We start from the raw sequence: 27,930 nt of genomic DNA, 5'->3' as shown, positions 1-27,930 counted from the left end.
CGTTCAGTAGAGACGTCCCATAGAACATTTTGCGAAACACAATAGTGTAGTGTGTAGTTCTGGGGGGGCGTTCGATTCCAGTTTTGGAGTCTGGCGTGGTTTCGTTCCATTTCAAACAGCTGTTTGACGCTCGGCGTAAACCTTGGCGCACTGCCACTCCAACATCCAATCCCAGACCTTGAAGAGTAATCACGGGGACTGTAGTCCTAAACGATAGCTGGGGATTATGGGTAGTGTAGTGTATTCGGCCATCCTAAACTCAGAAATGTTGACAATCGCAATGATGCTCGAACTGTCCCTTATAGGCCTACGTCTGTTTCCGGTTATTTTTATTTTGAAATTCAGTTCCTGACTAACGCCAAAAAAGACTGAGATTATGGAATTAAACCAATAAATAAAAGCAAGGATAATTGTGTGTTATTGGTGAGTAAATAACAGTGTGTTATTTTGAAAAGAATAACAAATTAGAAGGAAAAAAAGATTTTAAAAATACGAGGCTCTGAGCCCCGTGTATTTTCCTCACAGACGGCAACACTAAAGGTCTAAAATAAAGACCTAAATAAATATTTGGGATGTTCTTGCCTTTAGATTCTCCCAATAAGTCCAAGTACAGAGGGTGACTCTGTTGTGAAAAAACACATTTCCACCCAAAAAACGTTAGCAACCATGTGTACACATTCATGAAGTAATCTTTGTCATAACTAGCAAACTAAACATCATGTACATGTACTGCACAAATAATCAGAAATAAAAACTCATTACTCTCATAAAATGACATCAAAACGCATTTTAATGGCCAAATGAACCTTAAAATAGGCATTATGAAGGTCTATGGGACGCCCTGCCCGTAGAAGCCTGACGGGCAAGGGGTACCCTGTACGTAATATAGCGACGGGGAGGGGCCCTGACCGTCCGTCAATATATGACGGGATGGGAGTGAGAACGTGTTGCACACACACACACACACACACACACACACACACACACACACACACACACACACACACACACACACACACACACACACACACACACACACACACACACACACACACACACACACACACACACACACACACACACACACACACACACACACACACACACACACACACACACACACACACACACACACCATGTATACATCACTTCAGGGGACATTACATTGACTTACATGCATTTCCTGGAGACTTATCCTAACCTTAACCAACACATCCCTTAACCTTACCCTAATCCTAACCAAGTCTTCACCCTAAAATGAATGATTCCCCTCATGGAGACCTCCATTTTGTCCCCATAAGGGAGGCGAGTCCCCACACGTGACTATGTAAACAGATTTAGGTCCCCACAAGTATAGTAATGCTAGACCACACACACACACACACACACACACACACACACACACACACACACACACACACACACACACACACACACACACACACACACACACACACACACACACACACACACACACACACACACACACACACACACACACACACACACACACACACACACACACACACACACACACACACAGTGTCTGTGAATGTGTACAGCAATATGTCAGGTTGAATTCATGGTATTTAGGTTGAGCTCCATTTCAAGATCCCCTTCACTGCTGGAGTCGGAGGCATCATAACATCACCGTTTCCAATTGGTGCTTTATATTCTGAGCAAAGCAGATGAAAAGGTATCTGTGCAGGGTTGATGTTGACATCCAGTCACCACACTTGATGTTATACATGGTGGCTCAAACAAATGAAAGGGCAATGCGTATAAAAGGACTTTTCAGAGAGAAAGAGGAGCCAAGATAATTCAAAACATCAGTTTAATCAAAGCCAGGTGGTAAATATTTAACATTTTAAAATCAGCTGAATTGTTTCTTTGAGTGATGATGTTTTAGTGTGATTGCCAACTTTGCTGCATTATAAGCCATTCTGCCAACAGTTTGATGACAAGTTATGTCTTTTTACCACCAATGGAAGATATTGTCAGTGCATACAATTCAAGATAAGTAAAGGGGTGGCTGTGGCTCAGTGGGTTGAGTGCTGGACTTCGAATCAGGGGATAACAAGTTCGAGTCCCACTGCAGTCAGCATGTCGTGTGTCCCTGGGCAAGACACTTCACCCCAAATTGCTCCTGTGGGGATTGAATGTATGTAAGTCGCTTTGGATAAAAGTGTCTAACAAATGACATGTAATGTAATATCTTAGCCCCTTAATAATAAGTGAGAGGCTGTTCTTAGTTCAAGTTTAAACAGTATGACTTGAATGTGTCATAAACCAAAATAAATTCCCATTGTGTGTATCTGTAAAGGCATTTGTTGGCACCTTAGACATTACGTTCTATTTCTTTTGCTGATGAATAATTAAGAAATGTATGTAATGACTGATTTTATTCCCTTAACGTACACGGAACTTGTCCAACACCGAAAATAATAAAACTGATTTAGAACTGAACAAGAGCTTGTTAAACATAGCTAATTATTTTGTACAAAGTAATAGAGGGCCTGAAAGTAGAAGTCTTGTTTATGAAACCAGGATATTATGAATAGCACAATCCAAGAAGTAAATTCATTCATTCTTGTTTTCGGATTGAAAACCCTGTAAGAAAGACTGCTTCAAAATGAGGTCAGCTCTTACATGTTCAAAAAGAGTTTGTAAAATTCCAGATACTGATATATAACCTTTTTTATGTTTTAGTTGCATACTCATATAGTGTACCCCACTGCCTTTCATGTTTCCCTATGTATTTCCCACTCAGCAGCACAGCAGTTGTTGAATCAACTCAGAGCTTCCCCTGAATGCCCCCGGGTGACTCAGCTTAGTTGCTTATGTGTGTTGTCAAAGTGTTTATGTGATGTTCTGAGAAGACTTGAATTATTGTGGGTTTGAATACAGTCCCCAATTTGGCCGTGGCAGGAGTGGGATGCTTTTTCTTGCTTTGGAAGGTTGGATTGAAGGGGAAATGGACGATAGGAGAGCAACCCACAGAACAAGATGTTCTTTGACATCCTCAGACATGTTGCATCACTGCTTTTTGCCTGGGAACACTGACCTGGATATTTATGAGCAGCAAGTTTACCAAAGCCTGCTTGAATGTGTGTTTGGGTTTTGTGCATCCATTCTCTAACCCCTCCGCCAAGTAGCATCTTTCCAGCACCTAATTAGGACCAGAGAGGGCCCCTATTGACTCTGAACAACAGACCCGCTTGCTAATGAGACCTCGGAAATAAAGATCACTGACACAAAAAGAGCTTCATTCAGGAATCTTTTAATTAATTCACTTTTTCCTTTGTCTTTTTTTCAGCTCCAAAGACTTGCAGCACGAAGCAGTTTGTGTGCAAGGACGGGGTGACGTGTATCTCTAAAGGCTGGCGCTGCGACAGAGAGAAGGACTGCCCCGACGGCTCTGATGAGGAGCCTGATGTTTGTGAGTCTGGAAAAATACAGAGTTTAAAAAATCCTATATATAATATCAATAAGGAAATGCTTTACCGCTCATGAAGATCTCTATATGTGTATTATGTAATGTAATGCACCCCCTGCCAAGTTGGTTCTAACTGCGGCCCATGGCCGGTTTTTTAATTGTCCCGCAGCAAATTTTAAAAGTATAATGGAATATGAACCATGAAACTTGTGCTTGTCTTATATTGGACTTCTTAAATATGTAAAAATAGAGCTCTGAAAAAAATTATGAAACCACTGCAGCCTTATCAGTTTCTCTGGTTTTACTAGTTATAAGTAGAGTAAAATTAGCCTTTTTAAATTGTATTCTTTATTCTACTGACCAAATGTTTCCATATTGGAATTCAACAGACACTGTAATGGAATGGCTGCCATACATGTAGAGATTGCGATTTCTTTTTTTTTGGAGTGGTCTCTTCATTTTTTTAGAGCTGTATATTGCACAGTATAGTATTCATGTGTTAATATAAGCCCACTTTAAAAATAAATTCAGTCAATTAAAGTTGAGAATATTTTCAAACTAATCTTAGTTGATAAAAAAAGTCCAATTACTTATTTACATAACAAGCTTGAAATATACCCATCATATTTCTTCTTATGGAGGCTAAGGTGAGGCTTCTGTTTTAAGGAATGAGTTGCCAACACTTACGGTAACACAATAAATGAAACCCTATGGAGAGATGATGTAGGCTGTTTTTTCTTCTTAAAGCATATTCAAGTATTAAGCATAATTGACCTACATTTGATTGATTTTGCTAACTTATAACTTCCTTTATGTGGTAACATAACTCTACTGCGTGGCCCAGCCCTACGTATGTTTTTCTGTATGTGGCCCTCAGTGAAAAGAGTTTGGACCCCCCTGGTTGAGGACACTGTTTTCACATCATGAAGTATTTCTTTTTGTCCATTCAAGTGTATTAACTGTGTGGAAGTGGGTGTAGAAAAACACCCTTTATGTTTGCCATGATCCTATTTATCTAACATTTTCAACCTATCTGTACAGGAGATGTTCTTTTGGAAATTGTGTGAAATATGTAGATTGGTTCGACATGAATACTGTTCAACAGAGGCAGTCTCCAATTGTTAAAAAACCCTCTGAAATGGATCTTAAACCTGCTATGCTGCCCTTCAAAAGAAATGTTTGTAACAGCAAAGGTATGCTAATTTGTCACTGTAGCATTTGATACCTTCAGATACATTTGAAAAGTTGTCGTCGAACAGAGTGAGATTGTTGGCCTATTTGATTTATTTGGCTAAAGGTAGCCAAGCTGGAGAAAGTAATGTGATGTTTTATCAGCGAGTGAGGGAGGCCATTCTGCCTTTAAGCAGTCCTGTCGTGCCCAATTAGGAGATTTACAAAGTTTGTCTTTTTTTGGTGGATGGGATTTCCTTTTGCATTCAGAGCCAGAGGATGCAGTCATCAGACAAACCAAAAGTAATGCTCAAAAAAGACAGCCGTCGTTTCAAAGTCTTCATTAGGAGTGGAGATGCTTTGAGGCTGAATCCCTGGGGGGGGGAATGAAAGCAGCAGTGTCCTTTTGGTCAGCCTCTCAGCCTGAAACGCCTGTAGATTTCTAAGAGGACAGAGGGCTTTCGGTGAGAGGGGGGACAGTGTGTGAGTGTGTGTGCGCATGTTGCTTTTTTGAGTGGCGTTTGGCCTGGGAGAGAGTGAGTGAGGCCAGGCCAGAGTGCTGTAGCTGCAGTCTAGACGCAGAGACTGTATGAGCGCAGGTCTGGAAGTCATTAGAGACTCGCCCAGAGCAATGGAGAAACCTTCTGTTTTTCACAACCTGCTCTTTTCCCCCCTTCTCATCTGCGGACCAGCCTCCTTCAGTGTCTCTATCTGGGACAGAAACAACAGTGACTCCATCCTATGTCTCTAGCTTATGCCAAACTCTCTCAAAAACAACAGTTATTGGATCTATGCTGCAGAAGGACCCAAGTTTTCGCAGTGTCATGGTGGAAAAAAGTGATTCAGAGAGACAAAATAATTGCTCATTCTCATCTTAACCCTTCTTAGGTCTTTTGTCTAAGGTCATATTGGTGGCAAGAACAAGTGCATCATTGTGGTTGAAATAAACACTTTTATCTGCTACTTTAAGTACAATTCTTTTTAGAGAAAATATAAGGTTAAATAGTCTGTCAGGGGGCTTTTTGGAGTTGTGTCTTTTTGTTGGTGATGTTCTGTAGTTTTCTTTTTGTCAAATAACAACATATGAAGATCAAAACCATCACAAAATGTATCCTGAGCTGTATTACCAAGGACAGGAAATCTGATTTAATGTATTCCACAGAGGTTCGGACTTCTTAGGTTGTAACAAGAAAGTACATCAATGAGCCACAGAGTTGAAGTGGGTGACATATTTGTTGTTACGAGAAACATGGGCTCTGTTTGTTTGTGTCATTCCCACATACCCCTTAAATAGTTGCTAATGCACCACATCTGTGATTGTCTGAGTTCCCAACAAATGCCTTATCTACTCCTGTTTGAGTAACACTTTTTGAAGTATATAAAGATTTACTCTTAAATGTACCCACAACATCCATCATTAATTCAATGTTGTCACATGTTTGGTGCGTCCCAGATGTTAGGTGTCGAAGCTGTGCAGCAGAATGAATATCAGCCCAGTTGAATACTGTAAGGCTGATTAACAATTTGTCGCTCGTTAGATGTTTATAGTGTATAGAACAAATAGAAGTTGTCACAAGATTTGAAAATGAAATGTCATGTTTTATGAGCATGTATTCCAAACTGTATGTTCACCATGTACACTGAGTAGCATTTATGGTTTAATTGTTGTGATAAATGTGTTCTTTGTTAAGGTGCTTTTGCAGATGCTTCTCGATGAAAAGATGCACGAGAGAGGTTTATGTATTCACTCATGTGGATGGGCTTCACAGTGGCCTTTGTTAGTGTGTTGGCTATTGCCAGTGAAGTCAGCCGCTGTCCAGTGCAGCTGCCCTGCTGTGTAACCCCCACAATGCTGTTCTTTGTACCCCGGGGTGCTGGGTCAGACTGGCATAGAGGGATACCGAAAGAGTAAAACAAAAACAAAATGGTTGTCTGAGCATATGACCTTTTTATACAGAGCTTTGATCTGCTCCCCCAATCAGTGAACAACTGAAAGACATGCAACGATGATAAATGTGAATGTTGTTTGTCTGGATAGCCTTCAGGTAAGGAGGAGACTCGCGTAGAGCTATCATATTCTCAGGTTGTAGACTTAATTGGGCTCCTAAAATATTCCCACGTGCAGTGAGTGTGCCCTGGAAACACAGGAAGTGTGTAACGCTGAAATGACGTCCCCGGCCCCTGGCCTGTAATAAGGGCAGTATTACAGACAGTTCACACCCAGGCTGCAATTAGCTCTTTAGGAAAAGGAGCACTTTTGTAACAGCCACTTTCAGAATGGAAAACACAATAGTTCATGATGTAATGTGCGTCTCACTGACTCATAACAAATAAATGAAAGACTGTCTTGAAAATAAATGAAATATTTTATTTATTTGCTAAGAATCTAGACCACAATAAGGGGGTTATTGTTTGGTGTTTATTTGATACATTTTGTCATTTACAAAGCAGTTTACCCAAGTGTTATATAATATTGTTCAGATTTGGATGTGGAGGAAATCTCTTTGATCCTGCTACTGTCTCCTAAAAGCAGCCACCACCCGGTCCAGATAGCCATCAACATGTCAAGGGAAACAGCGTTTGCTCAACATGAAAGAGTCTGTCGCCTTGCAGCACCGTGTTCCTACCTGCAGCAGGTGTGAGACAATCTGCTCTCCTCTACACACATACCAACAATTAATTCCTCTCATGCACACAATAAAGCAAACCTTTACCTTTCTAAAATAAGTTCAAAGATGCTTCACATTGTGTTCTTAAAATGGTGCTCCCCACTAGTCACTAAGCACACGTTGTCTTTTAGCCCAGAATGTTTCAAGTCAATTCAAAAACCTCCAACCTAAAAATATATTTATTTTTTATTCTTGAGGGCAAGCTGTGAACTGACATATTATCGCATAGGGACACCTTGCTTCAAAACAGTTGCCTATTTACATTCAGCAGACGCAGGGAAACATTTACATGGTGTTGGTGTTTTGTTTCACATTATCTCCCGTGTTAGCTCTGCTAACGTACCATCAACACCCGAGGGAAGTATTTGGCTCACTAGCAGCTAGCTTATAGCTTTGACATGTTTTTTTTTTAAAAACTGCTATCTGTCACGACTAGAAACTACTGAAGCAGATAAACTGCAATGTGATGATCATTATTCAAACAATGACCTTAAAAATGCTAAAATGCTCCATCGAGTTGCAGTTGCAGGGGATAAATCGGTTGGTTTATCCATTCGAGGAACACTTTGACATTTCACATAATTATTTGTTTCCATTGTATAACTTTGGTTTATTAGATTATTGAGGTCACCCCAGATATTACAGTGCACAACACTTAATTGATGTATAATTAAGATGATTTACTACTCATCCTACAAATCCAAAGCCCCCTTATTATCTAATTTCAAATATTTGTAAGATCTTTTGTCACTTATGATGACTTCATCTTACAAAGATAGGAGTAGATTACAATAATGATGTTTACATGTTCATGCTTGCTGAAGATTAAAAAAAGGCCCACAACTAGTGACTACACACAGAGCTAGTGCAACAGTAACAGCAAAGACATGTAGAGAAACTGCATGAATAATATATATAAACATGCTCTATTTAAGGGTGCGGTGAGCCGGAAGTGATCCACAGGCTACCAGTTGGCCATTTTTAGATGAGGACTTGAGGCTTGGGCAGCAGAGTGGGCAAAGCTGGCCCCTCGAAGAAGGACAAGAAAAGCGTGTCAGGGGTTTTAAATGTTATAAAGACCATTATGTAATCTCAGTAGGGCTCTCTGAAGAAGGAGGTGGGGCAGGACAGAGGCCCCCATTAGGGAGGGGTAGGGGGACAGAGAGCAAACATGAGACAAGAAGAGAGATAGCGGGGCGTTTATAATGCAGGAGAATTAGAGCCATACATTAATAACCTGATACTCGAAGGTATGGACTCACAGATGCTCAATGCTTTGCCTCGTGGCTGTTCTATCTGTACCCAAAACTACCTTGTGTCTGATTAGTAGCGGTAATACCTGACTACATCCTGTATATGAAATGACCTTATTGAACATACAGCTTGGCTCCTGCTTTGGTTTGTTTAACTTCGGTCCCTTCGGGTTTTTTGGCTCTTACAGTGACGATTACTCTGATCCTTCTTTCCACCCCCTTGGGTCTTTCCTGTCATTTGCATAGATGTTTTTCCACGCGATAATTAGCCGTCTGTCCTTTGAATTAGTTTCGTAATGCTCAACGCAACAAATGAAAATGACTGTCTGGAAAAGGCTTGGTGCTTAATATGGGATGATTCAAGTATTTTGCTTAAGAACTCTAAGCCAAAAACAGACCAAATGCATTTCAAATATTCAGTCATTTCGGGGCAGCAGTATGGCCCTCAGTGCTCTTTGCAAGAAAGCCTTGCACAATACTAATAGTTTTAAGTTAATCTTAGGTCCACTGTGAAGAAATAAGAGTCCTTTAAATCTCAGAAGTAGAGTCGCTACGTAAGAACCTTATTCTCTGGGCAGTAGATCTATTTTTATTCTTTCCTCTCCTGTGTTTGGGAGAGAAAAAAGGGAAAGATTTGAACTTTTATTATCTGTCCTTTTATACATAAGCTTAAGTGAATGCGTGCAGAGGGAATGACATAACTTCTCAAAGTTTCACCATTGATTTGCTTTGTGTGTATTTGCTTACTTTTACTCTTTCATATCCGATTCCGATAGAGGTTCAGTCTACTTCTTTGGATGGGGTGTGTTGTAGTGTTGTCCTGCCTGAATTGCAATTTACTTTGCCAATAAAACTGTTTGCCTAGTCGTTTCTGTGCCCTGAGGAGCAGTGGTGTTTGGAGAAGGCTTAGTTTGTTGTGCTTTCTGGATTTATCCTTCCTGCTTTGCTTGTCACTCTGCCAGTCCCCCCTCCCATGATGGAATTCAAATGTGGAGTTGATATCTTGTAAGGAAAGCGGTAAGGAGACACAGCCAGACACTAAAGATCCATCCATCAAGTGCAGGGTGCAGAGAGGGCACACTGTCTGCCAACAGCTTGGAAGACGGGGTGGTTATAACAATAATTGCAATATAAAAACATTGTTAAACTGAAATATGCGATTGCCTCGACATAGGAAATTCATGTAGCTGAAAATAAACTCGCTTTAGTATTAGTCAGGCAGTCACAGGTACAGTTAGAGTGGCAGATAATGTGTTGTTTTTCACCTGCAGAGTGAAGTGTTTATCGGAGAGCTGTCAGAAATAAACAGTGGTATTATTGCACAAAGCAGTCTGTGGCTAGCTGTTGCTGCGCTTTTTCTGCCCATGATTTCTTTGACAAGCCTGTGTCTGATTCCTCCCTCAGTCTGAAGCTCTGGTGTTGTTGCGTCTTGTTTTTCTGTGCCGTGTCCTAAATGTTTGGAGTTTTGTTTCCTTGGCAGGGCAGAGGAAGGAGGGAGGTTAAGGGGTGCCTCGGGGCTGCTTGGTCTAGATCACGGTGCTCCGTCCAAGAATGTGTCATGAGGGCCAAGAGCATCACAGGGCGGGCCATCCGGTTTGTGGGGACACGGCTACTAGTGGCCAGAGAAACCTAGTATTAGTATGTCGCCATGAGCTGCTAGCAGTAAACTGGTGCAACACTATTTATTCATGAGCGATATTTATGGATCAATCAACATGTTAAATTATTCAGCTTTATCGGGACGGTTGATGTCCATGAAGAGTAGCCCAATTATATTTTAATAACTTGCTTATTAGAAGGGTATCTAGGCCCTATGTGTGTTTTTTTCATTGTTTCACAAGCTGAAGTGTTTGTAGTATGTATAAGAAACTCAAGGCTGCCTTGTTGCTCACAACAGTTGGCCTCATTCTGGCCCACATAAAGTTCTTTTTATGTTTTTAGCACTGGCACTGCTTATTATTTGTTTGTGTGTTTGTTATTGGTTGAATAAGCATTGTGTTGAATAGCATACCAAGGGGAAGCATGAGCTAGTGAATGGAAAATCCCCAAAGCCTAACAAGCTTTGGGCTCGGGGACAGTCTGATCCAGACCCAGATCCGGACTCCTTCTCAGTCGGCTGGGCTTCTTTTCTACCACTGGAGACCAAACACAGATTGTGAGACAATTTCTAAGTAAAATAATTCTACAAGCCTGTTACTTGAAGGTCTGCAATAAACAGATTATTCTTTATCATCGATTAGTCTGCTTTTTCTCAATTGGTCCAAAAACCTTTCTGGTATACAACATTGTCAGAAAATTGAGTAAAACCCTGTCATTTAAAGTCCAAAGTGATGTCTCTTTAAGGTGGGGTCTTGTTTCGTCAGTCCCAAACAAATGTTAGTTATTGTAATGATACAAAACGTAGAAGAGCAGGAAATCCATATTTGAAAGGCTGTAAACAGCATTTTCTGGATTATTGGATTAGTTGAATAATCGATTCTAATTCTAATAACTTGTAAAAGGAGAAACTGAAGATTATTGGCAGTCTTATCAAGATAAATGTGTTAAAATATGTATCCAAAAACAGCACATATTTGTGAAGTGCCAGCTCCGCTTTCACCACTGTGTCTCCATGGTCATTGCCACCGTCCCCCCCCACAGTTCAGATCAAGCGTAGCACGTGACGCTGCTTACAGCACTGCGGCTCAGCTTTGTCGGGGGTCACAGCCGATTTGTGTGATCCAAACAATAGCCTTAGTTTTCTACACCCCCCTACTTCTTCACCACCCTCTATGACCTCCCTAGCACTGGAAAAGTGCATGTGATCTACCTCTATGTGTAGCGGCTTAAGTACTCCACTCGTGCAAGGTGTCTAAACTCCAGCATGTGGCACTCTTGTTTTGGTAGATGCTTAAAGAAAAAAGGCTTCGTTATGACTTTGTGACTTGGAAAAGTATCACATGTTAATATTGCTTCTATTCTGGTATTGCAATCCACTTTTTAACAAGGCTAAAGGTGTTAGCTTCTGAGACACATTTGTTGACCTATGGAGGAAGTGAAATCAGTAATGGTATCTGCTTACGACTCTGTGACGTCTGTGGCAGTGAGGTGAAGCCTTGGAACAATCTCCAGCTCTCCATAGGAACATAATTGTCAAATCTCCAGCCTTGGTTTTCCCCCTCTGGCCCTGTCACAAGGATAGTCTGTATGGGTCGATGATGGGAACACCAGGATATTTTTCCTTTTCCTTGGGTGCCTTAATTGAGCTACAGAACATAGTAGTTGAAGCGGTACTAGCCAGCCTGTGTAGATTTTTTACTAAACTATTAAACGGAGCAAACAGAAACTTCTCAAAGAAAAAAGTTTGGGCCTGTTAACCTGGCTCACTCGCAGCAGAGGAATGTTGAATAATAGACCCTGTTTAATTCAAATTAGCAATGCCTTTTCCACCGTGGCCTCGCCGACCGCTGCCAGCTCGCCCAAGAATGAAGCCTTATGGGGCTCTGTCCACTTCCTGTGTATGAGGTGCTCCCCTCGGTCCTCACGGTCTACTTTCTCTTTTGTAATCATTATTCCTCACTTTGTTGGTTTTCCACTCACTGCTCTCCCATTTAAACACTTACTGTAAATGGGTCAACAGATGTTGAAGAAGAAAAATGGTAAAAAGCAGGAGAGTGGGTGAAGTGTTTGACTTTGCACATACACTGAGCCCTAAAGAGGAGTGATCCGTTTCAAATAGTGCATCGTAAAAATTGAAAATTAAAGGAAAAGAGAAGTTCATGCATCTTTGTTGAATTGTTGTTAAATAATCAGTTGGACAATAAAAGAAAGAATTGTATCAATAAGCGTTTAGACCATCAGAGAAACCAGAAGTTCTTTTTTGTACATTTCGGTTTGGTCATTAATTAAACACATGAGAAACAATCTGTTCATTAACAAGATTTAGAAAGAACTGTAAGAAGATTATAGGACCTAGATAACTGCATGATTTTTGATTGAATTATTATGCAAAAATACAGACACTCTCTCTGAAGGGAATATAGTTCCTCCGTCTTCTCACAGCCCATGGACAAAGTTGTTGGCAACACATGGACTTGTTAGACTTGAGAAACAGAATTCTTTCTCGTTGGGAAAATAAAACACTGGTCAGAGAGTCCATCCATCCATCCATCCATCCATCTTCTCCCGCTTATCCGTGGTCGGGTCGCGGGGGTAGCAGTTCCAGCAGAGAGCCCCAAACTTTCTTTTCCCTGGCGACATCAACCAGCTCTGACTGGGGGATCCCAAGGCGCTCCCAGGCCAGCGAAGAGATATAATCCCTCCACCTGGTCCTAGGTCTACCCCTTGGTCTCTTCCCAGCTGGACGTGCCTGGAACACCTCCCTAGGGAGGCGCCCAGGTGGCATCCTAACTAGGTGCCCGAACCACCTCAACTGGCTTCTTTCGACGCGAAGGAGGAGCGGCTCAACTCCGAGTCCCTCCCTGATGACCGAACTTCTCACCTTATCTCTAAGGGAGACACCAGCCACCCGGCGGAGGAAACCCATCTCGGCCGCTTGTATCCGCGATCTCGTTCTTTCGGTCATGACCCATCCTTCATGACCATAGGTGAGGGTAGGAACGAAAATGGCCCGGTAGACAGAGAGCTTTGCCTTCTGACTCAGCTCCCTTTTCGTCACAACGGTGCGGTAAAGCGACTGCAGTACCGCTCCCGCTGCTCCGATTCTCCGGCCCATCTCACGCTCCATTGTTCCCTCACTCGAGAACAAGACCCCGAGATACTTGAACTCCTTCACTTGGGGTAAGGACTCATTCCCTACTTGGAGTGGACAGTCCATCGGTTTCCTGCTGAGAACCATGGCCTCAGATTTGGAGGTGCTGATCCTCATCCCAGCCGCTTCACACTCGGTTGCGAACCGATCCAGTGAGTGCTGAAGGTCGCAGACCGATGAAGCCATCAGAACCACATCATCTGCAAAAAGCAGTGGTGCAATCCTTACTCCACCGAACTGCAGACCCCCCCCCCCACGACTACGCCTCGAAATCCGATCCATGTATATTACAAACAGGATTGGTGACAAAGCGCAGCCCTGGCGGAGGCCAACCCTCACCGGAAATGGGTCCGACTTACTGCCGAGGACCCGGACACAGCTCTCGCTTTGGGAGTACAGAGATTGGATGGCCCTGAGTAGAGACCCCCTCACCCCATACTCCCGCAGCACCTCCCACAGTACCTCCCTGGGAACCCGGTCATACGCCTTCTCCAAGTCTACAAAACACATGTAGACCGGATAAGCGTACTCCCAGGCCCCCTCCAGGATCCTTGCGAGAGTAAAAAGCTGATCCGTCGTTCCACGACCAGGACGGAATCCACATTGTTCCTCCTCAATCTGAGGTTCGACAATCGGCCTGACCCTCCTTTCAAGTACCTTGGAGTAAACTTTCCCGGGGAGGCTGAGTAGTGTGATGCCTCTGTAATTGGCACACACCCTCTGATCCCCCTTTTTGAAAAGGGGGACCACCACCCCGGTCTGCCACTCCTTCGGTACTGTTTCCGACTTCCACGCAACGTTGATGAGACGTGTCAACCATGACAGTCCCTCAACACCCAGAGCCTTCAGCATTTCCGGGCGGATCTCATCCACCCCCGGAGCTTTGCCACTGTGGAGTTGTTTAACGACCTCAGTGACCTCCCACCGGGAGATTGGTGTTGATCCCCCGTCATACTCCAGCTCTGCCTCTAACATAGAGGGCGGAGTTGTCGGGTTCAGGAGTTCCTCAAAGTGTTCCTTCCAACGCCCTAACACTCCATCAGTTGAGGTCAACAACGTCCCATCCTTACTGTACACAGCTTGGATGGTTCCCTGCTTCCCCCTCCTGAGGTGTCGGACAGTTTTCCAGAACAACTTTGGTGCCGCCCGAAAGTCCTTCTCCATGTCTTCTCCAAACTTCTCCCACACCCGCTGCTTTGCCTCGGCCACGGATGAGGCTGCTGCCCTTCGGGCCTGTCGGTACCTTGCAACTGCCTCGGGAGTCCCCCGGGATAACAAATCCCTGAAGGCCTCCTTCTTCAGTCGGACGGCTCCCCTGACCACCGGCGTCCACCAGGAGGTTCGAGGGTTACCGCCCCTTGAGGCACCTAGGACCTTGAGACCACAGCTCCCCACCGCGGCTTCGGCAATAGAGGCTTTGAACACCGACCACTCTGGTTCAATGTCCCCAACCTCCACAGGAATGCCCGAAAAGCTCCGCCGGAGGTGTGAGTTGAAGGCCTCCTGAACTTGGGCCTCCTCCAGACGTTCCCAGTTCACCCGAACTACACGTTTGGGCTTACCAGGTCTATCCAGAGGCTTCCCCCGCCACTCGACCCAACTCACCACCAGATGGTGATCAGTTGACAACTCCGCCCCTCTCTTTACCCGAGTGTCCAAAACATACGGCCTCAGGTCCGATGATACGATAACGAAATCGATCATGGACCTTCTGCCTAGGGTGCTCTGGTACCACGTACACTTATGAGCATCCTTATGTTCGAACATGGTGTTTGTTATGGCCAATCCATGACTAGCACAGAAGTCCAGTAACAAACCACCACTCCGGTTCAGATCAGGGGGGCCGTTCCTCCCAATCACGCCCCTCCAAGTGTCTCCATCATTGCCCACATGTGCGTTGAAGTCTCCCAGCAAGACTAAGGAGTCCCCTTCAGGAGCCCCATACAGGACTCTTTCCAGGGTCTCCAAGAAGGCCGAATACTCTGAACTGCTGTTGGGTGCATAAGCACACACAACAGTCAGAGTTTTCCCCCCCATAACCCGCAGGCGTAGGGAGGCGACCCTCTCGTCCACTGGGGTAAACTCCAACAACGAAGCACCTAACCGGGGACTTGTGAGTATCCCCACACCCGCCCGGCGCCTCACACCTTGAGCAACTCCGGAGAAGAATAGAGTCCAACCCCTATCCAGAAGTAAGGTTCCAGAGCTGACGCTGTGCGTAGAGGTGAGCCCAACCAGATCCAACTGGTACCGCTCCACCTCCCGCACAAGCTCCGGCTCCTTCCCCCCCAGAGAGGTGACGTTCCACGTCCCCAAAGCCAGCTTCTGCCGCCCGGGTCTGGTCCGTCGAGACCCTCCGCTTTCACTGCCACCCTTCTGGCAGCGCACCCGACCCCATCGATGTTTCCCGTAGGTGGTGGGCCCGCGGGACGGAGAAGCGGAGGTGTTGCCCACGTTGCCTTTTCGGGCTGGGCCCGGCCGGGCTCCGTGGCAAGCCCGGCCACCAGACGCTCGCCGACGAGTCCTCCTTCTGGGCCTGGCTCCAGAAGGGGACCCCGGGCTTCCTCCGGGCCGGGTATCCTCACTTCCTGTGTCGTCTTTCATGAGGTCTTTTGAACCAATCTTAGTCTGGCCCCTTGCCTGAGACCAATTTGCCATGGGAGACCCTACCAGGAACACAAGGTTCCAGACAACACAGCCCCCAGGTTCATCAGGGCACACAAACCTCTCTACCACGGTAAGGTGCTGGTTCTTCAGAGAGGCCAGAGAGTCACAAGGCAAAAACACCATCCAAGAAAAAGAGTTCAGTAAAAAGAAAGGTCATTAAGTAGAAAAGCCTTGGCTGCTTGTCTAGTTGTTTTTGCAGAACATACAACTCTACATCAAGTTAAGCTGCATATATTTAGTGAAGGGGGCAGCTTTGGCCAAACTCATGCACTCCAGACGAATATGTTTTCTTTCCTAGGGAACCCATAATCCTCTTTTAGCACATGCTCCTATAACAGGCCTGCATGTCACTTTACTGCCAGTGTGCTTATTGTTGGTGTGTTGCCTCTGGGATGGATGTGTGTACAGTGTAAATGTAGTGATGGTAGTCATTTGGCCAGTTCCATCTGGGATAATGGTGTGTTTCTAGTTCCTGCTAGTTTTCTCTCGTGGCCATCTCTTGCTGCCACAATGGTTCTTTGAATGTCTGCCTTGTGGTTGAGTCTGCTAAGTTGGCAGGAGGAGAAAACGAATGTAAATACATGATGGATGAGAAGGGTAAGGCTGAAGTGTTGGGAAACATAGTAAAGGAACAAGACAGCTAGCTTATGGCAAAAATAGATTCTTGAACAAAGAACTTGGTCTGAGACACGGAGATTAAGTTGCCTTTGTAATGTTCTTTCAGAGTAGGTTTATGAAAACATATTAGTTTCAAAAACATGCTTGCAGAAATGGTAAAAGAGAAGCTCACAACGTGTTTCCTAACTTGAACAAAGTTTTCTCTTTTGTCCCAACATTATGAAACAGGGCTCTGATTAATTTCTGCAAGTGTGCAATCAGTGTAATTGCTCAAACATTTTTCTGAGTCACACAGATCCTGACATCATTTGTGCATTTAGTCACTAATTGAAGGACTTAATTCATTTGATATGGCCCTCAAGGTTCATCTGTGGATCATGAAGGGCTTTGAGACCTTCAGCATCTTTGATTGTCACATGGTGTCCGGTGTTGTTCCATAATGTTTGACAATAGTTGAGGATTGTTCTTGTTCTTATGACAGAACAAAGGTGGCAGATTTATTTTGAATGCGGGTGAGCATGAGGGATCTTTGGAAGATCTGTTCTTTGTGCAATCATAGCCTGATTGCTGTGAAACATCCCCAGACATGAAGGAACAGATGGATAGATGGGCACTCAATGAGGGATAGATGGTTTGGAAACATTTCTGTGTTGCTCCAGTTTGACAAATACAATGTCAGTTAGACACACACGTCCGCTCTCCTTTAGAAAATCTGTCATCCAGTGGCAGCAAGAAAGGGCAGTGTTTTATAAAGATTGATTTGAAAGCGTTTCTGCTTTACTGAACAGTTTATAGTTGAGACAAAATTGATGAAAGTGATAAAGGAAGAGGGCATATGACAAAGATCCCAGAGTTAGATCAATCTTACTGCTTGGTGTGTCAGGGCCTTAAACCTGACACACCAAGCAGTCACCAGAGGACTTGCCGACGCCGGCGGTTGCGTCGCCGTGTCCTCCTGCGTCTTGGCCATGTGTCGCACGGGAACACACCGCAAAGACTTCAGTGCATGAGTGGCAATAACTCTCCTTACCAGCAGGCGGCGGTAGTGTGTATTCGTCATTCAAAAGAGGCAACAACCGAAAGACAGAGAAGAAGAACAGACTGCATGATATAAACAAACAGCAAATAGCGTGTGCGTTCCATTTACCTATCGTCCATCGAAAACATGTTTCGTGCGGCAATGGAGCTATCAGCCATAAGAGGGGTTAACGATAAGAAACAATAACAATGTGCCTACATAACTGTCAGTTGCAGCCCTAGCATTAGTATTGGTTATAGTAACAGCTACAACATTACAATACTTCTAGGCAGATTGAGGAGGATAATGGGAGAATGAACAGAGGGGCAGAAACATCCATCTGAATAATAATAATAATAACTTTATTTGTATTGCACCTTTCATACAGGGGATTGCAGTTCAAAGTGCTTTACATCAGTAAGAAATAAGATATAAAATCAGTGTAAAATAAGCAGCAAGAGCAAAGCATAAAGTGGGATAAAATAATGCAGATATATATATATATATATATATATAGTAATCCCAACAGGCCACCTTGTTTATGGTTTGATTCAGTTTTACATTACATTTATTTGATAACTTCAGTTAACTTTGAAGATTCCGAACACTATAAAATATAATCAAGACTTATTTTATCATGTATTATAGTAGAAAGTAGAAATATTTTGAGTAGTTTTTAGTAGAAATCTCCCTTACAATAAAGGCAGTATAGTATGCCCGTGTGCAGTGATGTACCTGAACGCGTTCAATGAACGATCGTTCATGAACGCGTTCATATTTTGGGCGAACGTGAACTGAACGTACTGTATTTCCGCTAGATGAACGTAATTGAGAACGCGTTCATTCTCAGCGATGTATAACGGCGTTCAAAAGTGCGTTCATTCTCAGCACTGTATTATAACGGCGTTCAAAAGTGTGCCAGATTTCATATGCCTTTCAGCCGAAAACCCAGTTAAAACACACCGTAAACAGGCTTCAAAATAATGCGGAAAACCACCCAATCTGGCAACAGCAAGCTGCCTGTGACGCGTACGCGCCTGTCACCCCTGGCTGTCGCACTAAAATATAAATATACTAAATATATCAGACTCCTCACAACAAACAATGTGGAACCGCGGAACCGGCGAGCATTGAATGAATGAATGAATTAGTATGGACGAAGCCGAGAGCAGCTGCAGCAGCACTCGCTCAGAGTGAGACTCTACGGCAGGGGTGGGGAACCTCCGGCCGTATACGGCCCGCGAGACAATTTGGAGGTAATTTATAAACACACGCAAAAAATTAAAAAAATCTAGACCGCAAAAAAATTAAACGAGCGAGTGCCTGTTTTTCCTGGCCAAGGTCAGGGTCCTTGAACACAACACGAGCCTAACGTGTCATCACGTGGTATATGTCTCGACTGACAGGGGTGCAGTTCTGACGGAGAGCACCAGAACGCCACTCAAGCACTTCAGAAATTGCAGTACCGATAAATCCATACACATGCCGCAGTTTCTGCGTGTCTGTGTCTTTAGTTGAAAGCCCAGTGGCGATCTGCTCATCTGTCATACTGATCAGACAGTCAATAACTGTGTTGTTATCATTAGCATCTGGTTAGCTAGCTATGCTAACGAATATAAGAAGCTTTTTCTACAAACAGTGAGGTAAAGGCACATCTTTATATGATCATTATAGTTATAAAAAAAATAAGAGAATAAAGTAAACAGGTATAAAATACTATATGACAATTATTAATAAAGAAGAATACAGTTTGAAAGGGTAGTGATTTGTCAAATATCCATACATTAAAAGAAAATCTGCTTACAGTTGTGTTTGGGTGTTGAGAGATGTGTCCATATATCTCCTAATGTTGCTCTCAAAGTGCAACAAATCTTCCCAGGGGAGCATGCCCCCCGGACCCCTCTAGAGGAGGTTAAGTCCCCCCCACTTAAATCATGTTCACATGGATAGGAAACTAAATACATTTGCACACATCTTGTGTCCATAAATTATCTTTCTGTTTTGGTGGTCACGCCACACCCTGCACGTGCATGCATACGCGAGTCATGGTGAGATATCTGGATTAAGAGGTTGCTTTTTCTTTGCACAGAATGAAATGAATGAGCTGTGATTTTAGTTTTTTTAAGCAGAGGTCAATAACTTGTACGGCCCTCTGAGGATATTGTAAAAATTGAAATGGCCCATTAACATCGTACAGGAGACAAATAATAGCTCGCAGCAACGTTATTGAAAAAATAACTATGAACTATAAATTAGTTCATTTTTGAAACCATGAACTTTAGTTCAACATTTTGAATTATGAACTATGAACTGAACTAGTTCATTTTAAAATGTGTGAACTGTGAACTGAACTAGTTCATGTAGAAAGTGAACTTTCCCAACACTGCCCGTGTGTCATCTCCAATAAATGGCTTCAACCATCTTTTAAACTCAGGGTTCGATTCCCACTCCTTTCTGTACTTTTGTGAATACAGTTTAGACTGTGACATGATGACCTACGTGGATGTTTAGCTTGTCACAGAGAGGCACACACACAGTGGACGAGGTGATTAAGTGCCTGAAGCTGTCTCGACGCGGGAGAGTGTGGCTGTCTCCTCTCTGCTCTGACTGCAGCTGAGCTGCTGCGGGAGGCAACTGTGAGTCTGCGCGCCTGTCAGTACTATGGGAGGGCTGAGGGGCTCACAGCAGCTCGTTGACTGCAGAACAATACGTGAGTCTCCAAACACCAGAAAAGTCCCTAATAACACCATTACAAGTCGTTAGATGAGTCGTTAGTCGCTTTTGACAAAAATAAGTAGCCGGAGGGTTTGGAAAGCCGCCGAATTTAACGACAAAGTCGCCAAGTTGGCAACACTGGTCTGTAGCCTCATCCCAATACCCCTCCTCAAAACACTTCAGTCTGCTCGCGTGTATCCCATGTATATAAATGGACGTAGGGTCCGTGACGTCACCCATAGGATTCTGCAGTTGCCGTGAAGCCCTTAGTAGACGGAGTCGGCCACTAACGGCTCAACAGTGACGTCAGAGTTCAACTCCCGCCTTCTCCAGCCTGCTCCAAATAAGGGCAAAGAGGCGGAGCCGAGGCGGGACCTGCTGCCACCCAGCTGGAAGTTTCAGAGCTAGCTGAAGCTACCAAGCTAAGCTAACATGCTCCCCATCTGCACACTGCCGTCGCATTTTACGTTTCTAAGGTAAGCGGCCATGAAACTATTCAGCAAAACTATAAATAATAATTTAAGTTATTGAGTTTTTAGCATAATACTTCAGAATCTTAAAACCCCTTAACGTTTGTATGCAATTGTGCTAAATTCAACTCTGGAATCAAGCAAATATTAATATGTTTGCATGACATTAGTTATTTATATTTTGATATCACTTAACCATACGTTTAATACATTTAAGTCAAGCTAAGGTACATGTGATGTTAGCTAGTTAGTGCTCTTACCTGTGATGCCTCCTCCAAACAGCATAATAACCAGACTGTATCATTAAAACTAAGTACCAGTTCTAGATCCTTGACTTTAGACAAACAATTCAAAAGACAACATGTATTTAAAGACCAATCTTTATTTGAAGGTGCCTCTTAACCTGAGATATTAGTTATACAGTAATAGTATTGACAATCTAAAAAAACTGAGCAACTCAACAGTCAACTTTATGTTTCTTATTGTCTAAAGCATTTATTATTTTCATTTTCCCCCTCTCATATTCAGTGTGGACGGATTGAGACAGCGTGGTGTCCAGAGAGCTGCAGAGACTTCAGGGAGAAACCTCTGTGATGGACGTCCTGTCTGTTGGTTTGGAGAGGACTGAGGGTCTTTCCTCTGCGAGGAGGACCAGGCCTGATGGAGGAGCCCATGCTGGGCATAGCTGATACCAACTGCACAGGCCTAGTCTGTCACTTTATTTGACTAAATGTGTTTATTTATACATTTAATAGGTTTACACCTTCTGTCCATATTTGCTTTTTATTTAAAACATTTGATTAACTTTTGGTTCACATTTCAATAAACTGTATTTGTATTTGCTCTCCTTTTGTCCATTATTCTTACTGAACATGTTAGATTACACATTCACATCTGACTGAAGATTGGCCCCATTTATTTGTGACGTTGCAAACTCTGCGGTACAAGGCACAGGTGATGTGAAGCTCATAAAGCGAGGCAAATAGAAATAATCAGCTGATGGAGTGTAGATGTGGAAATAGCTGCATTCGATCAGCTGACTGTTTTTACAATAAAAGTTGTTTATAGTGAATGTCCTGTACTGGTCTTAACATCTCATAGCATCAGCCTTTAATGATCCTCTTGCAGGGTATATGCAGGAATCCTGAAGTCAAATGTAATACCTTTAAGACCTTTTTTAAGACCCTTTCCATACATTTTAAGACCTCATCGCAACTTTGAGTTCTAACCGGTTACATTGGCGACACTTTATCTCACATTTACTATTGATTGTAAGATAGCACAACTAAACAGAGTGCAGACAGAATACTGAAGCCTCCTCTTCACATGAACTTCAACCTCTCTGGTTAATGCAGCATGCTGCTTTGTTGCTTCTGTGCTCTTTCATTCCAGTAGAACCATCAGAAACCAGTAGAAACCAGTATTTGACCAATAAACAAAACAATTGACAAAACTTTGAAATATGAAATATTAAACTTCATGAGCTTCAGCGGGGTAATGCCATATAGGAGCTCCCTCACAATTACCCAGGGGTTAAATTGGGCTGGGGCTGTCCGGGGCCAAGCCCGGCACATAGGACGATGCTCTGACGTCATCACCCTCACACATTTGTCATATGTTTACAAAAAACAATATATATGTTAAGACTTTTCTCGTTCTTAATATAGACTATATTTAGGGTAGATATGTGTTGACCTTACTTTAAAATAGCAGATCTCTGTGACCGGATATAGTTTGGCTTAGACCCCGGCCCCACGAGGGGCCTCATACAGAAAAACGTAAATGCAAAAAAGTCTTCCGTTCACACGCATTAGATTCATTAACGTGTCCATTCACACTAGACCGCTGGAAATGCTGGAAACGCTGTAGTACATATGCCAGGCCTGTAAGTGGCGCTGCTGCCGCCACAAAATACACCAAAAGCAGCGAAGAAGACCCCGGAGCATGGTTGTCATGGTCGCCCTTCTGTTTATTCTCCGCGGTGGACGCTGGACGGCGTGTTCTCCTGCTGTATATCTCTCAGGTAGTCCACCAGCAGATAACCCCCCCCCCCCCCCCACAGAGCGGAGCAAGGCAACGCAACTTAAAATAAGAAGCAGCATTTTATGGCACGCTATGCATGGGGCCGCCTTGAGGGGGTTTCCCGACATGTTGTTTCAGTAAATTAAAGGGTGTTTCATGTTGTCGTTGCTGTGGACCTTCTTAATACCTTGGAAAATGCCGTTTAATATTTTTTAATACTTTTTAATAGCCTTAATTTTCGCTAAATTGATTTATCAACTTTTAATACTTTTTAAGACCCCGCGGACACCCTGTCTTGGATGTTCTTCTTGACCCTCAGAGAAGGAGAACATGTCGTGTCTTTCAGGCATGTCCTTTCCTAACAAAAATGACAGGAAACATAAAACATATTATTGCAGAACAGGTGTGTTATTTATGAAAGCGGTGTGTTTGTATGTTTAGGGGCTGTAGATATCATTATTTTGTAATTGTAATGTTTTTTTTTTTATTTAAACAATGAGCTACAAAGACAATCAGATTATGAATGAACAGTATGAAATTCATCAACATTGAAATATATGTTATTATCAAAATAATATTTAACTGTTATCAAAACGTAGTGCAACTGTAGAAGCTTGCTCTGTTGTCTCACTGAAAGAATCACTTTTACCACGTTTTTTACAGACAATATTGAGAGATAAATCTTTGCCTTCAATTAAATTAGAGAGCTGACAAAGTCATATTGCTAAATGTAACTTTTTGCATGGAAAAACCCCTCAACTTAACTGATGTGTAGGTGATCTAGTATTTAGTATTGTTTATTGGAATGTATATCAGTCTATTCAAGTCAATACTTCATTCATTTAAACCAATATCTTTCTTGATTCTTTGTACAGTAAGAAAAAAAGAGTCTTTGTACCTGAGCTGAAGTTCACTGCTGTGAGGAGTCCAGTTCTGTCTCTCACTCTCTGGTCCAGCCTGTCTGCATCACCTGGACATCTTAAACAAACAGATATATATGTAAAGTACCATGTGTACAAACAATATAACTGATTCTCTTCTGTTGGACATGTTGGATTGTGTATTGTGTATTGTCCGAGTCAGGGTCCTTTTTATTTTACTGTAACTTTGGAAGTTGTGTTACCAATGCTTACTGTTTATTTGATACCCATTTGGTAATGCAATTAATAAAAACAACAAGGTTTGGGTTCGTTCTTCAGATGACTGTGACGTTAACGTGTAAGCTCGATAATGAACTCCAGCTCAACCAACCATATTGTAATATCTAAGTAATCATCTTGAAATATGACATTAATAATTGTAATATACACACATCTTATTGTGAGGTTGATTTCACATACACTACTTCGACATTAACTTGTCTACATACTTGAGCATAACCAATTTAAATTAACCTTACATGCATCCAGTTCTACCTACATAATAAAATATCTCTAAGTTACAAGGATGTAACCTTATTTTATCAACCTCAAACAGAAGCCGTTTGTTCAACAGTATTATCCCACTTAACACTTGTCTATTTCGTTTTAACCTTTATATATACAGTCTATGATTTTAACTTGGAGGGTACGATTACAATCGTTAGCACCGATGTAGCTACCACTAGCTTACATACTAACCCAAGCCTTACCATTCATTACGTAGCTGATTAAAATCATTAACACATAAATAAAGCACTCGAATTTCACTTACCGCATTCATGCACCGTCTGTTTTAACCGCACAGTCACAATAGTCCGATATATAAGCATGAAGAACAAACAACCACGGCCGGCTTCAAGTTGTGTTTCCTGGATGAGCTGAGCAGGCAGAGTCCCAGTAGCTTCACGGAGCAGCTAGCAGAGAGACAAGAAGCTAACAGCGGCAGGCACTTGACAGAGCCGTCACTCAACGTGACCACGCCCTAATTTATGCACACACTTTAAGACCTAATATAACTAAAAGGGTCGCGTTAGAAAACAATTCACTCTCAGATCCATAATCATGAAGGTGGAATCTAACTATATCGATAATAAAATGTATGGAGCCAGGGAGAGAAATTTTTTTTTTTCTGCTGTAAAGTTGGGCATTTTAACATGGGGGTCTATGGAAATTGCTCCTTTCTGCAGCCATCGCCTATCGGCCAATATATGAACTGCAGTGTGTGACACTTCCGTATTGGCTTCACGGCTCTACCCGACAGTTTGCCGCTTGGTGTATCCTCACTTTCTCTCCTCCCGCACCCCTCCTCTCTCACCCCTCCTCGACTCCTCCGTGTGCATTTTAGCTATTGGGACGTCCTTCAACATGGCGTGTCTTGATCGATTTCCGGGTCAAGTCCCGGAGGAGGGGAAGTGAGGAGTCGAGGAGGGGTATTGGGATGAGGCTTGTGTGTGACTTCTTAAATCGTTTGTTTACGTCCCTCACTTCCGTTTTGCTTCTGATTCGCTAGCTGAACAGCCAATCAGAGTGATTGCTTGGTCCGACTGCCTAACCCGATGCATGGCCGAGTCAACATGTTGAATCGGCCATGCATCGGGTCAGGCAGTCCAAATAAGGCGTGTCACGGCAGACGGTGCGGGACACACCAACCTGACTACGGCGCCGGCCGCGAATGCCTGACAGCCTCTGACGGCCTCTGACTCCCAACATCGGGTTGGTGTGTCAGGGCCTTTAGGAAATGCATGTACTGCTGTACTAAGATAAGGCGGTGCAGAGTAATAGTGGTGTTTTTGCATGACATTGCCCCTGTGTCTCGGCCTGATGAGAATGCTTCTTATTAAAAATAATAAGTATTTTGGCTTTAGTTGATAGAGGGATATTAAATTACACATTCAATATACGAATCAAAAGGTAATATTGCAACTGAGAAGCACAATATTTTGGTTACATTAATGGTTTGATTGAACCCTAAATGTTGTCACCATTACAGTGTATCTTGGTGTTTTGGTTGATTTAATATATTTAGGTCTAAACCTTCTGCAGGAATTACATGCAGGCCTGTGTATGTTTTTATGTTGGATTATCTTATTATTTATGTTGTCTCTAATTCGAGGGAATTGGAGACAATAACAGAACCAATGTTCAACCAGACATTTTAAAGGTTAAACATTAAAATATACACAACTATATACATATATTGTCTCAGATGTACTGTTTTTGTAGAGTTGCTGAGGGTTTCATGACCTGGAACTAGGCTGAATTTTGATATAGAGTAGCAAAAAAAAGACTACAATCAATTACAAACGATTATTTTCCTGCTTTTCAGTAAATGAAAATTGTATGTGTTTCCTCAGGTCCGCACAGTACCGTATCGCGGTGCCCCCCTAATGAGTTCCAGTGTGGCGGGACGGAGCTATGCATCCACATGAGCAAACTGTGCAACGGGGCTTCAGACTGTACTGATGGCTGGGACGAGGGACCACACTGCAGAGGTATACCACTGTCTCTCACACACACATGCTTTTTGGTGTATGCAACGTGGAGTGCAGATAAATAACAGAATTCTTGTGGTAATGCGTCCTGACTGTGTTAAAGAATGGGGAGTAGGGAGTGCGATTTCATTTCTATTTGTCGACTATCTTATCTTTCGTTCTCAAAATACTCACAGAAAGTCACAGTAACAGATTGATTTGCCATAGTAATGAGAATATAGTGTCTTTTTTGTTGCGTTTCTCTATGCCAAGTAGACAAAACCAATTTATTTTGACATCTTGAGAATGGCATTATTTCCTCTTTTACCGCCGTAAATTAAGGAGGTTGTCATTTGGAAACCTAAAACTGGGAAGTAGTTTGAGTCTTAAAAATGTCAGGTCCTTTTAAAGTTTACAGGAATGTGACGAAAAGTAGACGACGCTGAGTAATCTAATGATAACGCTTGATTGTGCAAAAGACCAACATATTTCTACTGTATTGATGGATTTTTAGGATATGACAAAGGTATAAAGGGAACTGATGACTTCCTCATCTAGGGTCCAAAGCGAAGTAGAGGAACATGCATCATTACTGCTCAATCACTAATCTATAGCCATAGCCAAAATGTCTCAACTGCAACCTTTACAAAATTCAAAAACTAAGAATCTGAACCAAATATGAAATAGTTATTTTATCCAAGGCACCTCCAAGGTTTTGACAGGCCCAGTGTGCAGAATGAAATATCTAGCCTCATTAAATTTTCCTCCGCTCTTTTCTCAAAAATAAATAAATAAGTCATCTCCACTCTACACCTTCGGTCAAGAAATTATAAATTATTAATAAAAGAAACATGGAAAGAGGCTCCGGGAAGGGCATTACATTTTCATGCACTTTCAGGCTGGCTGTGCTTTGAGGTAAAAGAGTGTGTGTGTGTGTGTGTGTGTGTGTGTGTGTGTGTGTGTGTGTGTGTGTGTGTGTGTGTGTGTGTGTGTGTGTGTGTGTGTGTGTGTGTGTGTGTGTGTGTGTGTGTGTGTGTGTGTGTGTGTGTGTGTGTGTGTGTGTGTGTGTGTGTGTGTGTGTGTGTGTGTGTGTGTGTGTGTGTGTGTGTGTGTGTGTGTGTGTGTGCGCGCACGCGCACGTGCGTGTTCACTACAGATATGTCTAATGGGTTTTTTCTTCTTTCTGGGGACAAAATGGCTGCTTATTTCTTGGTTTAACTTTAGGTTCATCTGTTGGAGGTTGCTGTGTATATTTGTGTCGTTTTCATAAATATCTCTCGTTGATATATTTTTATTTTCTTAGGGGTTAATGTGTTCGATTCAGGTGTCATCCTTGATATCAAATCAAATCAAGTTTTATTTATATAGCACATTTATAAACGATTTTTGGTCGAGCCAAAGTGCTGTACATATAATAAAAATAGCCTACAGTAGAAACACTTTACAGCAAATACAACAGCAGAGATTGTTCAGAATATCAGTATGAGAAAAACGACACCCTCTGTCCTTAGACCCTCACATCGTACAAGGAAAAACTTCCAGAGAAAACCCCCAGTTTAAAGGGAAAATGGGAGAAACCTCAGGGAGAGCAACAGAGGAGGGATCCCTCTCCCAGGACGGACAGACGTGCAATAGATGCCGTGTGTAAATTGAAAAGATAATACATTTGCAACATAGGTAGTCCAAATGTTTGGAAATGCATGTGTGTATAATAGGAAGATGAATCCACAAGGATATCCATCCAGGACCTA

General features: G+C 42.7%; 1 protein-coding gene across 2 annotated transcripts in view; it reads left to right on the top strand.

Annotated features, from left to right (window-relative positions):
- LOC117446331 (low-density lipoprotein receptor-related protein 1-like) overlaps nucleotides 1-27,930 on the top strand; it is a 119,583-nt gene that overhangs the window by 12,457 nt on the left and 79,196 nt on the right. For both annotated transcript variants that reach the window (XM_034082491.2, XM_071203148.1), the window contains exons 2-3: nucleotides 3,317-3,439; nucleotides 26,063-26,200. In XM_034082491.2, coding sequence (XP_033938382.1) covers nucleotides 3,317-3,439; nucleotides 26,063-26,200 — 261 coding nt within the window. The remainder of the gene's footprint in view (nucleotides 1-3,316; nucleotides 3,440-26,062; nucleotides 26,201-27,930) is intronic.

Source organism: Pseudochaenichthys georgianus, chromosome 5, assembly GCF_902827115.2.
Source record: "Pseudochaenichthys georgianus chromosome 5, fPseGeo1.2, whole genome shotgun sequence".
In the NCBI taxonomy this organism is placed as follows: Eukaryota; Metazoa; Chordata; class Actinopteri; order Perciformes; family Channichthyidae; genus Pseudochaenichthys; species Pseudochaenichthys georgianus.
This window is presented reverse-complemented; position numbering and strand designations above follow the sequence as displayed.